This window comes from Protopterus annectens, chromosome 8.part1 (assembly GCF_019279795.1).
Source record: "Protopterus annectens isolate FY-2018-M chromosome 8.part1, PAN1.0, whole genome shotgun sequence".
NCBI lineage: Eukaryota > Metazoa > Chordata > Ceratodontiformes > Protopteridae > Protopterus > Protopterus annectens.
Genome location: NC_056742.1, coordinates 122,740,560 through 122,758,806, shown reverse-complemented (window position 1 = coordinate 122,758,806; position 18,247 = coordinate 122,740,560). Strand labels below are relative to the sequence as shown.

Below are 18,247 nucleotides of genomic sequence, written 5' to 3'. Positions count from 1 at the left end.
GAGAAGAAAACTGAGTTTTCTTTTGTTGAATGGGCACAACAAAAATGTTTTCCTTTATGTGTTTCTTGCATAGTACACTCCTAATATCAGTGTCCTGGTGTCTGTAGTACATTACATGTGATTAAGAGCAGAAGAAATGTATGACAGTGTAACGTACTGCATTCCTCAATGTGACACTACAGGACACTGCAATCCTTTAATGAGAACTATGACACCTCAATGAATGTAAATTTTATATATATCATTACCTACTCATAAAAGTAATGCATTTAACCTTTGGACACTATTTCATTTGTTTGTACAGGACAGACACTGTAAGCTTTTATTTTAATTATAACTGCAGTGACTTAAACGGAGACTGTATACTGACACATAGTATATACGCATATTATATATATATATATATATATATGTACACATACATACACACACATTATATATATATATATATATATATATATATATATATACACACACACACACACACACACACACACACACACACACACACACACACACACATATATATATAGGTTCAATTTATACTCTCGAAATTCTGAAAATCTCGAGATCATAAAGCCGAAAGCCCATAATAGCGAAACCCCAGAAGCACGAACTTCAAAAGCGTGACTTCTATTCTAACCATACACCACACACATACATACACCTTCCTCCCCAAACACAAACACACAAACTCACACTACATACAGGCAGGGGGGCAACCCCCACACACCCCCTACTTAAATATACTAACTCCAAGGTCACACTACACAGACACACGAAAACACCACCATACAAGCGACATTCCCCTCGCACACACATCACAGTAACAAAGCACACTGACACACAATAAAGCCCCTAACCAAAACCCTTAGAACATAAACAGTTACCTGAATTTGTAGCTATCCATTAACACAGAGCAACACCTGAAGCACTAATTCAACATTTGAATTTTGCGCTTCTTGGGTTTCGCTATTATGGGCTTTCGGCTTTATGATCTCGAGATTCTGAAATTCGATATTTCAGGATTTCGAGATTATAAAGTGAACCTATATATACAGATCTACTTCACAAGTTTGAAGTTTCAAAAAATGATTGAGTCCATAAGATCAAAGTTTTGAAACTGCAATTAAAAAAAATAACATTTTTTTATGTTTTTGCACCCCCCCCCCCACCTGCTAAATACATATACCAACTCCGAGATCACACTATAGTGAGGAAAATGATAAATTTCCCAGTCTGTGCTGGACGGCAATTTCCATTCAAAACGTTCAAAGTTTCAAAACTTTGATCTTATGGTCTCGATCATTTGCAGTTTGAAGATTTGAAACTTTAAGCTTATATATGTAGTTACATTTTGGAACTTTTTTTCCCTTGACTCAAGACTATACATACCATTTGCAGAGTGACTGGTTTTAAATCAGAATAATTTGCAAACAGATTTCTAATTGTCACTCTGACCAAAAGGTGTAGAACAGGGCTGCCCAACAGGTGGCCATAGGGCCACAATCTGGCCCACAAAAGTATTTAATCTGGACCTCAGTATGTGTTACGAAAACTGTTCTGAATGGAAAGATACATGTTGGACATGATAATGTACACCTCCCACCTTACCAAACCTGGTAAGTGGCCCCTGAACTGCATGGTAAATGACCCAGAGCCAAAAAGGTTGGACACCCCTGGTTTAGACCAAGGCCCACTTCCAGACTGGAAGTGTTCACATACCCTTAGGTTACAGTTTTTGGTAAAGACTACTTACAACTCATCCTTACCATATTGATCTGTGAAGACATTGCTTTGAACACATTTGAACACAACATATGAAATCATAAAACCCGAAGTCGAGACATCATTTTGTACGTTAGGTGATAAACTTGTCTGTGTAACACCAACACTGCAAATGAGCATAGTCCCTAATAAGCAGCAACTGAAGCACTTCATTAAACGGAGAGCCATGCACCAAAATGGACAGAATGTTGCACAGAAATGGCTGCAATGCAGCACTTTTCAGAATAACAACTGGAAACTTAGATTTTACATTACTTGTAGGCAGCTCTGAGATCAAAGCAAATTACAATTTTCAAAGCTGAAAAACCAAAGCTATAACAGCCCATCCTGTGCAATAAAATCCACTAAAATTCACCACAGCAGGCTCTGAAAAGACTGGTAACAGAGAGACATGAATTTCAAACTTTTAAAAACTGCCTCAGGCACTGTGTCACACACAAAATGTTCCACAAAAGTACACACAGTACAAAGCAAGAATGAGAAACATGCGAAGTACAAAACTAAAAGTAAGTGGAAATGATTAACACTTGGGGGGGGGGTGCATCTTCCATACTTTAATACACAGCACTAGAAAGAGTTGGTAAGAATCTGCTGCAAATGATTTCTGATGCTGTTTACTGGATGGTAGCAGTATAAACACATCTAGAAAGAAGCAATTTTTTTGCAAGGATTCAGCTGTTAGAAAAATGGCATCAGGGATGACAGACAAGACAGGTAAAGTGTTTGCCAGGTGCCATGGCAGGGTGGTTAACAGAAGCAGCCCCTATAAGGTAGGAAGCTTGATGTTGTCCACATAGAGGAAAAATGACCTACTGCAGAAAGCAGTCAGAACAGTATAAGACAGATCTGAGGACATGGAGATGGGCCTGAGACAAGAAACCATCATACCCAGGAAAACATGATGGGATGTTTACATATGAGCCTTGATAGTTTATGGGCCAGGAAGTGGATAAAATGGCCTTCTATGCATAGTTTGGAACTAGCAACAACGATGGCACATGATCTTCAATAAAAATCGTAAAAAAATTCTAGAAACATTTCTTATTCATAGTCTGGAAGAAAAATGGCAGGGGACTAGTTTGATACTTAAATACCTTAAGGATGGAGAAACAATGTGAGCACCATTGTTCATATGAAAAGTGTATCATAAGAAATAAGAGAAAAAAATGAAGTTACGAAAGACACAAGAAAGTGTTATTTCATAAAGAAGGCATAGGGCAAACTGAACTAGACAGCCACCTGGACAGGTAACACTGTCATAAAAAATGGTTTCAAGAATGCATGGGTATAGAATTATAAAGCTATTCTTAATGGAGGTGGGGCAAGACTGGTTAACAATCTTTTAGGCGAGATTTTACCCTACAGACAGGAAACTGGCCATACTAGCGGATTCACGCAGTTCCTGTCTCTAGCACACTTGCCATTGGTACTGAAAGATCAGAAAGTTTTGAGTTATATTCCAACCCCGTGTAGTTGGATTAAATGTCCAATACTGACACTGCAGTGTAGCATAAAGCAGGTGCTGCACGCTGGAGTATATCATCCTACAGATGATGCATTAAACAGAGGCCCCTATCTGCCTGGTTGATGGTTGCTCAGATGGAAGTAAAAAGATTCCATGGCACTTATCAAAAAGAGCAAGGGAAGTTCCATAGTGCCTTGGATAAATTTCCCCTAGTCAGTATGAATACTATTTCAGGTCTCCCCTGAAAAAAGGCCATTGGCCTTGTGTAACTAACCCAGTCAACAAAGTGTAGATAACCGAATAAATGAAAGAATGTTTATCTATTCATTCAATTAACTTTAGAGTCTAAGCATATCTGTACCCCCATAGTTATGCTTACAATAAATGTGATTACTGTGGTCCATATAACACAGATGCCTGGATCATGAGTTGTTACTCAAACTGTCAAATGCAAATTTATTTAACTTATTTACTTGTTCATTCATTAAATCTTTAGATAAGCCAAATGGACACAAATTTCTTTTTCAAAGGAGGCCCAGAAGCATTGTCTGGTAAGTGATTTGCTCAATGTCACATATTCCCGAGAAATACTAAATAATCCTACACTTTTTCAAAGGTTTTTTTTATAGTGGAATAAAACACAAGACTTTGTATAGGTATGCAGCATAAAAACAAAACAGCAAAATGTGAGTCATAACCAGGTTTGCATTCTAGCAAGTCTTGTCAATACATAACACTGATAGTCTTATCATTCTACTATTTAATTGCAGACTGTTGTATTTTTTGTCTCCCCTGGCCTTAACTGTGCTTTGTCATTGATGCTGTGCATTTGTGAAATAGGTATTTTGCTTCCAAAAGCAATGTCATCCTTAGCCACTGTACTTTTGTGACTGTCAGGTTAGAAAATCAAAACTAAATGCCCTTCCAACTGCTGTGGTGACAAGCACAGATTTGAAAAAAAAAAACTCACCTCACAAATCAAATTCATTCACATATGACTTTCAAGGACAACTTAGTACTGCAAAACTTCAGTGGGTTAAAGCTGGGTCATCCCCTGACATCCCACTGTCAGATTTGCTGAACATATGGGAATTAGTAGAAACGTGAACTATGGCACCAGATCTACAGAAGTGCTGGGAATAATTTCTAAAGGAAATTAACTGTTTTGAAAGCAACGCTGCTGAAAAAAAATGTATGTTTTAATTTTCTCTTTCTATCAGTATGTTCTATTTTTACTGTAATGTTACCTCCATATTTTTATTACTTTCTACCTGCAGTTTATATATTTTTTTTAGTTATTTAATTATTTTGCTTAAAAAAAATTACAGTTCTCATTTGAGTTGTACTGTTACATTAAATGCTGCACTAAAATATCGTTGCAGTTTTGTACCATGACAGGCTACTTAAATAAAATAGTGCAAAAGCTCTCTGTTCCTCCCTTCAGTTGATGTATTTGGTATGAAGCACCACCTCCTACTATAATGAAAGCATCCTAGACTACCCCACCCAAAGACAGGCATATACAGGAAAAATAAAAATAAAAAACCTAACAGGCAACAGAAAGTTTGTGGTCCTCTGGAAACAACTGGAGTTGTATTTTCCATATACTTGTTATTAAAGTTTTTTTATATATAATCAGCAATGCTCTCAAACTTAAAAGTGGACAAGATTACAACCTAAAAGTACCCTCCCAAATGGACCAAACAATCCACGTCAGACCTAACAAGAGCATAAAATAGGTGACAGCGTGCTATAAGCGTAGATAGACAAGGGTGCTTCAAAACCAAACCTGTAGTTTGCATACAGTGAAGTGAACAGTAAGTACAGCCCATGGCAGATGCATTACTTTTATGACCGTGGATAAAACAGCACCCTCTCTCTCATCCTCTGTATCCCTTTTACACAGCATGTCATCCATAATCAAAGGTCGTACACCCGTGAAACATTAGGAAGCAACCCAAACTTCACAGCAGACATTCTTAATTCAACAAAGATTGCTTAACTGCCGTCACCACTTGCTGTTAAATAAAAGACTACACGCCAGTTAAGGCTATGCAAGAGGTAAGATTAACATGCGCAAAGCTGTAGCCTTGGCCGGGTGAACAGTGAAGTAAAGCACAAGAAGTTAAAAAAAAAGCTGTCTAATGTACTGTCACTTACAAAATACAAGTAAAACGCTTACTATACAAGCGATGCACTCATTTACATACCTGAGTAATACAGAGGTAACTTCAGTCCAAACATGGTTTTAATACATTCCCATAATGAGCAGAAAGGTGCAAGCAGATAAAAAGGGGGAGGGGGCGCGAACCGCAGGACTACAGCACAAAAAGGTCTCGTTAGCTTTTGGCAAACAGGGCAACAGTTCAGCAGCAGGTCACTTGCAAATTCTTCAGGATGGGGACTTACGAGCGCTACAGCAAGCTGCCATACCTCATTGATGCTTCGCTTCTCAGACGGGACTTCACTTCTTCAACACATAAAAATCCTCAAAAATATAGACAGAAGTATGTGTATTTTAAAGCTGTAGAAATAACCAACACGGAGACATGTGAGCCAAGCAGCGTCTCCTACGTTTCGTTATTATATACCGCTGAATGTCAAGGCCGAGAGGGTCAGTAGATTTGTCTCCAACCAGACTTCATGTTCAGATCAAAAGGAAAAAAAACACGATCTCTCTTGTGTTGTCAAGGAGAAAGCGGCTTGGCTTTGTTTTATTTGCTGGCGTGGAACAAGAATGGGGACTCCCCAAACCGTGGCGCGATGGTTTTTCGTGCACTCTTCCGCGGTCACACGAAGGGTCTCTCCGGAGCTCCACTTTGCGTTTCCCCCCTGATCTCTTTCCCTTTGCGTCCCATCGGTGACTCAGAAGGGGGGAGGGCAGAGGAGGACACACACGCGAAACTCCCCCCGGGCTACAAGCAGTAGCACAGCAGATGAGGCAGAAGACACAAGCGCACACACTCCAGCAGCAGCATCTGAAGCCCCCTCGATCAATTTTCATGCAAGAATCATTATCTGTAAATTGGAAATGTGGCGAGCTGACAGCAGATTTGTCTCCTCTAATGAAACAGACGAGAGAAAGTAGCAAGCAAACCCATCAGGCAGCTGTCTGTGCTGTGCAAGCAGAATCAAGAACCTGTATTTTTTTTTGGGGGGGGTAGTAAGTTAAAAGTCCGACCGGTTCTCTGACTCTATTATTTAATTATGTGCATCCCTGTTTTCCTAGTGAGTTATTCCTCGCTCGAACCGAAACCTGTTCGCCAAGGAAGGGGAAATATCCAAGTAAATGCTATGTAGAGCTAAGGTTGCACCGTAATTGTTTAAAAGTCTTATCTTTTGCAAAAAAAAAAAATTCCTCGATGCCTCACCCTTGTTCTGTATTACATCTCTTCGTTTCACTCCATTTTGTACCCATGAGAAGCAATAGGGCTTAAAAGTTGTTTTTTTTTTTGGGCGGGGGGCTACCATTAACACATTACCTGTCTGTCAAACGTGTCATAATTTAAGACTTAGCATTGTTTTAAAAATGTTAATTTCCTTCAGTGATCGTAATGAATTACAGTTTCCTCTCCCCACCTCAGTACCGCATTACCACTGTAAACAAATATTCCACTCTAGTTTATATTTACTGCCCACCAGTATTTTTGGTTTGTAGCTGTAGCTGGACAGAGAGGCAACTTGAACTAATAAATGTTGGCAGGGAGGGATGTTTAATCACACCCACATTAGGCTAACTTGGTTTGGAAGTTGGTGACATCTACTTACTGCAAATTGCACCACAACCACACACACACACCGCAGACTTCTCACATGTGCCTGTCTCCTCCCTGATTGCTGTTGCTAGCACATCAGTTCAAGAAGGCAACGTGTGATTATTTTCCACACAAAAACCACATCCTGTATGCAGTTGTCCAACCTCACAACATTCTGAAACGATAGTTTTATTCTTTACAAATACGGTCAGGGTTGACATAATGTAGATAGCAAATAGTCTAATGGTTTACTGGCTCAGAGCCATTGCTTGAAAACTGAATATTTTAAGGGGGAAAAGCAAGCAGTTTGTAACGAAAAGAAACTGTACAGCACTGCAAGTTTAGTGAATTGAATGTTAATAAAAGCATACACAAGGGATGTGTTGGAATCTAAAAGTATACTGGGATAAGGCATCCTCCAACCCATTACTGATGGATTTACTGCTCATCAGCAAATCAAATGGAATCAGAAATACTCAGTCCAGAGAGCTAAACCTCTTCTGCAACATCAACATAATGCTTTGGGGGGACAGGTTTATTTTGCAGGGGATACCACTGCTGTGGAACAAACTCCCCATCCACATAAAACAAAGTTCATCCCAGTCCATTTTCAAGGGCAACTTACAGCTATGGCAACAGAAAATTTACCAGAACTGCCCCCCCCCCCCCGTACTACTAATGGACAGAGGCAGTTCCTAAATACTTTATCCCATGCATATCACCTCAAATTATCTGTGCTGTGATCCCAGTTATTCTCATTATGGGTAATATATAATTATCAACCATGTGATGGGTAAGGCCGATCTATTACCAAATGGAACTGGTTGTTCTGAGAACAAAAAGGGTGGCTAAGATTAAAACAGCCTGCCAGGGTCCTAGTATCTACCTATGAACCTATTGGTTTGACCATAACAAAACAGTTTGTATAGGAATTTTCTCAGACTGATATCCTTTAGTGGCCCTGCTGCCTCAGCCTACATTTCACTTCAGTTTATTATTTTTTAAATAATGTTGTGTACAGGTTCACATGACTTGCAACACGTGCACTTTGTCTAGGACCAAATTTATGAGCACTGTGCTTTTTGAGGTCCTAAAATACTGGCCCTTTGTCAAACTGATAAAAAACTGGTTCATTTTTCTGAAAGTAAAGCAGTGTGCGCTGCCATTCTAGTCACGTGTTTGCTGTATTATTCAGGCCATTCCATCTATTAGTAATGTGCTAAGAGGTCCCTTGATGGAAAGTCACCAGAAGAAAGCTGCAGATAGATTGTAAAGGGTGGTGATTTTGCAACAGCCACCACACTCCCAGATGCCTTGTCTTAGGCTTTAGATTTTCTACAGCCCATTTATTAGTCATCACAGAACCAGAAGGTATTTCTACAACCCATTTGTTAGTCATCACAAAACCAGAAGGTATTTTTTTCTGGTCACAGTAATGCAACACATACCGAAGTACTGCAAGAAGGAACTCTGGTAAGGGTAATCCTGCAACCTGCTGCACACTGTAAAACTAGAGAAATTAATCAGGCAAACTGCAAAGGATAACATTAACTTAAATACCAGAAACCATACAGATGAAATAATGAAATGAAAAAAAAAATCATCTTCTAATTTTAATAACGTACCAGATCAAACTAAAAACTAACAATGAAATTACTTCTTAGACTTTAGGATACAATAAGTGTAGAGGTATGAAATCTTTCCTTGTGGGTGCCTGAAGTAAGGGTTTTAAGGGACACATCCAGGGATTAGCTTTTCATTTCTCACTTCCACAGCTTTAATCCCAGTCTTTTTATGCAGTCAAAGACACATCAAGTGACAGCTGCTGTGATGGCGCAGGAAACATTGTCTAGTTTTTTTCCATGTCTAGTCCACTAGGTCACTGCAAATATGAGATATTCTATCCAGTGAAACCAATAACAACACAAGGAAGTACAGGTGGGCATATAAACCAAACCTGGACAATTTCTTTCCTGGCAAGAAATCACATGGTGCATGGATACCAGGTAGGATGGGACTTTGTCTTGCCTCTCCTTACACTGTTATGCTGACATGAAAGTACTGTCATTTCTTTATTGCTGAACACCACAATTTGATTTAAAAGATTATATACAAGTGTATTTTTTTTCATTTCTACTCGTCACCTCCTTTTGTCTATATACCATGTTGGAAGTCCACTTGTAGCATTCTTCATTGATCCCCCCTCCCAAATCAGGAACACTTCTCTGAGAACGGCCTACACAGTTCAACAGGTGGTGCACTGCTGTGGCATACTGCATTATCAAGGAGAGCTAGGGACCGGTTAGTATATTTTGTTTTCACCACTGTGCCTTATTCTTCCTCTTCCTGCCAGGAGGTGGGGTGTGTACTGATTCAGTTGTAAACTACAGTGCCTCTATCCAGCTGACCATTTGAGGAAGAATAAGGCAATGCTGGCTGTCCAATAAGCCCCAGATGAGTGGTGTTTCAGCACAGGGCACTTAATCATGCCATGCTGTGGTAAGGACATAGCTGAGAAGGCTTAGAGGGAGAGCAGATATTAGATGAAAATCTTTCTCCTTAGGCTTGTCTGTCTATTAACCCTGAGTCCCTTCCCAGAAGTGGGTTACCAGCCACAGGTAGAAATTTAACAGCTACATACATCATGAGGTCTGCTTAGCTGTAATTAAAAGAAACAAACAAACAAAAAAAAAAAACACCTTGCACAGATACATATTGTACATACTCTGCAGAGCATGCCTTGTATTATTGTCATTTCTGTTTGGATTTTGTCTGAGCAAGGATCTCCTAGCTTTTTACTACAGTTAAATTCACTCTTAAAAATGTTATCAGTACTGATATTGTTTTACACACGTAGTATATGTTCTTCTGATTCTGCTTAACCGTATGGGATTCACAGTGGCTTGTTAAATATTTATACAGTTCTGTTTCTGTCACTTGCACACTTGGATTTTGCTGTTTGTAGACGGACGTAAACATCATTCTTGCAATTTACTCTGTAATGGTAGATTTTTCAGTTGAAGTGTACGTTGAATACCTCTGTGTTTGCTTGTAATCTAAATATGTATTTATATTTTATCTTTCGTCTGACCTAGCCTGGGTTCCAGTTGAAAAGTGTCATGCTCAAAAGACATTTACCCTGCTATCAAATGTATAAATATGGCAGCCAACCTCCAGCCACATAAATAAAAACATTCTATCAGCGTTACACAAGAGAATTAAGCGTTACACGAGAGAATTACATTTGCAACATCTTAAACAGTTTAACATTCTTAAAACTGTTATATATATTAGAATAATTTATTAAAAATGATAACAGATACAAAGTAGCCCTTAGGGTATTTTTTTGATCTGTGTTTAACTATAAAGTAAGCTGGACATGGTGAGCACTCTACTTTCATTCCTGAGTGATTAGGGGTACAAAGGGAAAAGTTAACACATTCAAGACAAAAGATCTTTACAGTGCTGTTGACATATAGTCACATTTAATAAATGATTCCTCAGCTTCTGTACAGAGAAGGAACATTTGAATGAATTAGACTGCAAAATTCATCTACATGGTTCAAACGTAGCTTCCCCAGTGCTAGTAGTGCTTTGTCTTGCTTTCTGTAACAATTAAGAGTCAAAATTATCACCTTAACAGTTGCTTTACATTTTTAAACCAAATGTAAACCACTTAAAACAATTGCAATGGTTCAGATTCCTTTTTACACTCTCAAAGCCCCTCCCCTTACCAGACGGCAGTGTCAAATGGTTCAGTAGGTGTAGAGCACAAGACTGCCTATCAGTAAAAACAGCATGGGAAACAGATAAGCAATCACTTAATCTGTCTCTAACATACCATCCTACTCCTATGTTCATATCTGCCTAAAGACCTGGAATTTTGTGTGTGTGTGTGTTTGCTTATACATGCGTTATGTGTGTGGGTGGGGGCTGGTTAGTGAAGTGACTTTGCAATGTATGAGCATGTCTGAATGTGTGCCCAGTTCCAGTGCCAGAGGTGGGTGTGCTGAACCTAAAAGAATTATCTGTTCCAAAGCCATGAAAACACAAGTAGTGAGCATCTGGTCTGTTTATTTGACTGTGACCCCCTAGGTCTTCTCGGTGCCACTATCAGCTGTTGCACTTTGCCAGCTCATTGTTCAGTTACTTGTCTCAGTGTGTGGAGTTTCTGCAAGAGAAAAGACTCCCTTCCCCCAGCTCACCCTCTGCATATGTAGGTCTCTGTTCTTCTATGGAAAAATCAGCATGACTTTGTCTGTATACACACACACATGCACACACACACACTTACTTTTGTAAGCTGCCTAGCTTTGTTCTGCTAATAAACTGGAATCCTCATCCTTAAAATGTCTTGTTTTTATGTAATGTTTATGTAACTGGATCTTTCTGAGTGGCATGAAACTGTTGTCTTTCAAAGAAGAATAAAAAGTAAAGACTACTTATGTCACAAATGGATGAACGCTAGCTAGCTTGGTAGTTAAGTTAATTAGTCAGTAAGTTAGCTAGCTAGCTATTGAATTTGTTGACCAGGGGTAGGATAGTAATTGTAAAGGACCTTTTTTCTGACCCAGCCTAAGTTGTAAAATAAGACAACTGTGAATTACAATAGCAAAAGTGCAGATTAAATTTAGGCACAAAACTGTGCTGAATCCATACAGAACAGTAACAAAACAAATTTGATAAGTATACAAACTTTCTCGCATATGTGGGAAAGCTAATTGAGTACCGAGCCTCACTTTGCACCTGTTTTAAGCCTGCATCACAATTTTTATTGTGGTTTGCAGTTTTATGTTAAAAAAAACCCAGAGATACTTGTTAAGCAAATGCATAGTACAGTGACATTGCTTTTAAGCAAATATATACAATATGACAATACATACACGTTGCATAAGGAAGACACAAGCAAATTCATACTCTTCGTATTTGCAGTTCATTATACCCACTAATTAATATGAAATACGTAAATATGTTTAAAACCTTCTACTGTTACAGCTGCTGCTGCAAAAAAAATCTTTTGACTGCCACTAAGCACCAGAAAGCTAAGACTAAACCCAACCAAAAACAAATCCATACTTTCCAGAGCAGATCAGAAACTTTGATACCATCAGACTGGTTAATATCCTCAACCACCATCAGAAACCATTAATACATCTTTCAAATTCCCAGACCTCTGGTCAGATCAAAGTCTGAACTTCTAATTGGACAACAGAGAAATAACAGTTAAAATGCAAAAAGTGTTTTCTGGGCATGGACAATGTCACATTTTGTTCACACCTGGCAGAGAAGCTATCCGCTTGGAAATCCTTTCAGTAGTACAGACTTCCAATTATAGCCTCAGCTATGAAAACAGAACCTTGCAACACTCAAACAAAATCTAATAAAATATGCTGATTCACTTTTCTTGGCCCTTGAACACTGTCCAGTTCTTTAAAAAAAAAAAAAAGAAAAACAGTTTTATTAGTTTCCAGATGCAACAAACAGCTGAATGTCTACTAGGCTCACTCTTATTTATTCTGACAAACCTAAGTTCCTTCTCCTATGTTGCTGGTAGATTTTCTGTAACAGGCAGAACATAGTTTTAGATGACATGATGTTTTACAGGTCTATTCACTCTGCTACTGAATTAAAACTATCCTAGAACAAGACTCTACCTAACCTTTAATTTGTTCAGATTCAGGAAATATAAGCTCCTGCTCAATCTAAAAAAAAAAAAATCAGGCTATTTGGTACAGCAACATCACAGACAACGTATTAAGCAGCTGGATTGTAAGTTTACAAAAACAAGGAACCAAGTGAAGCTGTCTAACAGATTATAGATGTCTGAGTATGGTTTAACCCAAGCCTAAAGTTCTAATACCATACTCAACCAAATTCAAACTCAAATTTATTTTATTTGCACTTTGTTGACTGGGTTAGTCCCACTAGGCCAATGACCTCTTTTTAGGTGAACTCCCAAGGTGGTATTTATACTTACTAGGGATTATTTGACCCCTAGCATATATTACCTTTTGTAGATCCCCTACTTTTTTGACACTGCCATGGGATGTTTTACATACCACCAACTCAGGCAGATGGGGCCTTCACATCCCACCCCAAGGATGGCACATTCAGGAGCATAACATCACTCTTATTTTGCATTGTAATGTCAGTACTGGAAAAAAACCTACTTTTTTGGGCAAGAAAGATCTCTTATTTCCTGAAGGCAGATCTGCCATATACAAAATGATCCTTCTCGTTCCGACAGAATATGGGCTCCCCATCACAGTACATCAAAAATAGTCTTGCCACAAACCAGTGCAAATGATGTTTGTGGATTTACAACATCTCACCCACAAAGAGAATATCACTGTTCTGTCCTATCTGAAGCCAAACAGCTTTTTGTCAAACAAAGATCTACACTCCTTATTGGATCCATTGTTTTTTTTATTTTTATTTTACATTTATGTAACAGGGTAGTACACTTATCATCATGCACACCAGGTAAGACTGCTTGATGAGTTGTGCTGCTGTGCTCTGTTCATTCCAACCAGGTGTGAACTGAGTGCAGCTGGTGTAAGTGAGATTTCTGAGTCGTTCCTCTGTCAGCCTGCTGCCCAAGTCACCAACCACGTCATTGGTTGTTTGCAATGCAGACGTCAGGGTCAGAAACTCTGCATTTGTTCCAAATGGTTTTTGCAGTAAGGCACTTCAAGCAACAGTGACAATGTGTGCCTTTTTTATAGAAATCCATGTGAAAAGTCTAGAAAAACACAAAGTAATTTGACTGATGTATTCAGGGGTGCAGTACCCCCCCCCAAAAAAAAAATCTAAAAACAGAGTTTTTTGGCAAGCTTGAAACCTTCATAGTTTGTGTAAATGGGTTTCTTTTAAATCTCCAAAATATACAAGGCCCCAACCTCCATCATTTACTAAAAGCAACAGATACATAAGCTTATTTTTCACTTTAAGGATTTAATATATGAAAAATTTGAAAAGGGTTGATTTATCAAAGACCATTAAGCCAAAGACTACTTTGTCAGGAACAATTAAATAAGCAACTCTTTATTGAAAATGTAAATTCCTTTATCTCAAGATGAGGTGATCTTGAAACGTACTAGGGATTCAGGGGTCATCTCCTGCATGCAGGTGGTGCTGACAGGTACTAGGGATGAAGAGGCCATCTCCTGCATGGAGGTGGCAGTGATAGGCACTAGGGATGCAGGGGTCATCTCCTGCATGGAGGTAGCAGTGATAGGCACTAGGGATGCAGGGGTCATCTCCTGCATGGAGGTGGTGGTGATAGGTACTAGGGATTCAGGGGTCATCTCCTGATGGAGGTGGAGGTGATATGTACTAGGGATGCAGGGGTCATCTCCTTCATGAAGGTGGTGGTGATAGGTACTAGGGATGCAGAGGGTCATCTCCTGCATGAGGTGGCAGTAACAGGTATTAGGGATGGAGGGGTCACTGATAGGTACTAGAAATGCAGAGGGGGTCACTGATAGGTACTAGAAATGCAGAGGTTATCTCCTGCATGGAGGTGGTTGTGATAGGTTCTAGGGATGCAGGGGTCATCTCCTGCATGGAAGTAGTGGTGAGAGGTACTAGGGACATAGAAAGAACTTTGTTTCTGCAATATCTTGAATGTCAATAAAGTGCCACTTTGGCTAAATGATTTTGATCAAACCTTTTTTGTCTGGTAGGCTTTGAAAAAACAGCTTTGATTTCTGCAAAATAATACTTCTTCTCTTAGTGATTAAAGTTCTGTACTTTACACTGTTAAATTATGCATACTGTATACTTCATCAGCCGTTCATATCTTATAATTAATTTCTCAAGTAACTGGAATCGCTGGTGTGTGTAGTCAGCATTTTCATATAAAAAGGGTCTGGACTCTGGATTCATTTTGAAATAAAGTTATTTTAATTTATTACGAACAACAAAGTTTGATTACCAGATTAACCTCATCCTAATCTGACTGTTAAACTTTGTTTTTAATGTCTCATTCTTTTGGCCCTCATTTGCTGACTGAATCATATATGGTCCATTTGTTCCACACTTTCAGATTTTCCAGTCACCGTATCACAGAGGATCACCCCCCACACACACACATACACGTGCGCACACCCACAAAACAACAAAGCTTTGCAGAGGATGGGAGGGCTGATGAGAGCCACAGTGTTTTTTTTTTTTTGTTTTTTTTTGTCATCTATGTGCTCCCTTAACAGGTCTAATCATCATCTTCTTTTGGCTGTTCCCGTTAGGGGTCGCCACAGCAGATCACCGGTTTCCATTTCTTCCAGTCCTCTGCATTTTGCTCTGTCACACCAACCACCTGCATGTCCTCTCTCACCACATCCATAAACCTTATCTTAGGCCTTTCTCTTTACCTGTTACCTGGTAGCTTCATCCTTAGCATCTTTTTCCCAATATACTCAGCATCCCTCCTCAGCACATGTTCAAACCAACGTAATCTTGCCTCTCTGGCTTTGTCTCCAAACCTTCCAACCTGGGCTGACCCTCTAATATACTTATTCCTAATCCTGTCCACCTTTGTCACACCCAGTGGAAATCTTAGCATCTTTAACTCTGCCACATCCAGCTCAAACTCCTGCTTTTTTTCAATGCCACTGTCTCCAACCCATATAAAATAGCTGGTCTCACTACCCTCTTGTAGACCTTCCCTTTCACTCTTACAGGTACTGGTCTGTCACAAATCACTCCTGACACTCTTCTCCACCCACTCCATCCTGCCTGTACTCTCTTCCTCACCTCTCTTCCACGCTCACCATTACTCTGAACTATTGACCCCAAGTATTTAAACTCATCCACCTTTGCCACCTCTACTCCTTGCATCCTCACCATTCTTCTATCCTCCCTCTCATTCACACACATATATTCTGTCTTAGTCCTGCTGATCTTCATTCCTCTTCTCTCTAGAGCATATCTCCATCAGGGATAAACTACTTTAACTGTTATTAGTTTTGTTATAGAACAACATGAATATGTATGCCTACTTCACACCAAACATCAATAAAACACATCTAAATTACCATAAAATAAACTAGCTGAGTTTACAGCAAATCATTACTGCTTTGCCTCAGACACCTGTTTTTACTCACACTGTAACAAGTGTTGGCATGAATTAACTACACCCTATTTAACAATTCATATTTCCCCCCTTCCCAAAAGACCACAGCTGTTGCCTTTTGTAATAGTAGAGGGCATTAAGCTTTCTACCAACTCTCAGCACTAATACTACTAACAATTACAATGTAAAGGTAATCAGGGTAAAAGAATCCTTGGGATTTCAGAGATGGTTGTCTTGCTAGGCGAACAGGCTGTTTAATGTTCTAGCCTTTTGTGACCTCTGTCAGTGGTACCATCATCAAGTACATCCTTTACCTGACAGCAGGACCAAACAACTTTCAGCTACATTTTGTAAACTCAGTAATGAAACTTAACATTTCCCTCCTATATTTAGAGCATATCTGTAAATGACTGTTAGTTTCAAATCATTTTTTACATCTTAAGTGCAACAGGTTAAGTATCTTTGTGTTTTACACACTGTCTAGTTTGCCTTAAATTTTCTAATACTTTGGATGAGCATTCACTGCTAATCACTGAAAAACATACTCCCACACTTTCAGATTCTTTCTGGATGAGTTCATGTGCAAGGTCACTGCACACACCTCTTCCTGCACACATAGATCATTGCATAAACTTATCTTTTTGCACACTCCTTAAAAATTCTGTTCTTTTTAGGAAATTAGTAGGCTGTCATTTCAGACACATTAAAACCGCTACCAAGGTAATTAATACCAATTCCTTTTCTGTGATATTTCTAATGATGAGCACCATAAAAATTAATTTGCAGAGGTGTCATTACACATCAGATGAACAGCCAATAAACTTGTAATTATAGCCTTTTCATAGTCAGAATAGTAGAGTTGTGTGTAAGTATATGGGGGAGGGTGTTAAACAGGCAATCTGCTTTTTATTGTATAAACTTTTGGAAGAATCAGCAAAATGATTAAAGGTATTGAGGAGTTAAATGGATGTACAGCGACAGCCTCACCAATTAGCCAAGCAACCTTTTTTTCAGTACTGTGAATTTCAAGAAGCCAAAAATAACTCATTTTAAACCCTTCTGCACCTATCACTGACATTATATTAGTAACTCACTACCATTTTCTTGACAGAGTACTCCCAGTGTCTGGTTGTTAATAGTTTTGAATGTACTAACTACTGATTATAGGACTTGTTTGTTTTTTGTGTGTGTGTGTGTGTGTGTGTGTGTGTGTGTAGTTATCTTGCTTTATTTACTTGTGGATTGTTACATAATAGTGTGTGCTGGGGAGGGAACTGCAGTCTGCCAAATAATAAATAAAGAACTTTTTTTCATACAGAAATGCAAACATTTCCAGAAGATAAAAAAAGTGTCACCCAGTGTGTTAAAACATTGAGTCCCATGGCAAGAGCTATTCATTTTAGATTTTTCAGTACAATATTTATTTATTTATATGTGTTAAGAGGGAATATATATGTGGGAAAACACATTTCTGGTGGACTGCTGGGAAGAAATTTCCAAGCATTAAAAAAACTACAGAGCAGTTTGTGTAACAAGTACTATCATAAATAATGTGCAGTTCCATATCTTGAACAAAAAACTGACATATATCAGATCAAATCATAATGCAATCCAAGAACAGGCAAATGATAGCAATACAAAGACATCATAACATAGAGGCAGCACCTAAAAAGGAGGAGTAGGTAGTACTTGATTCAGTACAATATACTATATTTCAAATAAATGCAAGTGTAGCTTGATACCAAAGAAAGTATCATGGTTAAATAAAACCAGTAAGATATTCGGAACAGTGTTCAGTTACAGAAAACATCTAGGAGCAATAAGAGTTCAGAAGGACAGTTTTCTGGCAGACTAACAAGTTCATTGGAGCATGCATGAGCTATTAAGAATTCCATACATAAATGCTAACGAATATATGGGAAGAATAAGATTAAACAACAAAATATCTAGAGTTTCTTTTCTTGTTTTTTGGTTGGGGACAGAGACCAATGTACTCACAGACAGGGTTATCTGCATTCTGTACCATAATTTCACATTCATGTAGTGATCAATTAGATACATCGCACACTAGTAGAGAGATTCCACAGGTTTATGCACATGGTTCCCACTTGTTTTCTATTTGTCAGTCTCTGGTAACATGGGGAAAAACAAACTGTATCTCACAGG

The 18,247-nt window shown here is 38.7% G+C and overlaps 1 protein-coding gene across 4 annotated transcripts in view; it reads right to left on the bottom strand.

The window, feature by feature from the left end:
• GSE1 (Gse1 coiled-coil protein) overlaps positions 1–18,247 on the bottom strand; it is a 1,449,259-nt gene that overhangs the window by 1,289,039 nt on the left and 141,973 nt on the right. For 2 of the 4 annotated variants that reach the window (XM_044081750.1, XM_044081752.1), the window contains exon 1: positions 5,464–6,361. The exons of 1 other annotated variant lie outside the window; for it this stretch is intronic. In XM_044081750.1, coding sequence (XP_043937685.1) covers positions 5,464–5,497 — 34 coding nt within the window. In that variant the 5' untranslated portion in view covers positions 5,498–6,361. Of the gene's footprint in view, positions 1–5,463; positions 6,362–18,247 lie in introns of those variants that run through there. One more of the 4 variants, XM_044081754.1, reaches the window with a different exon arrangement.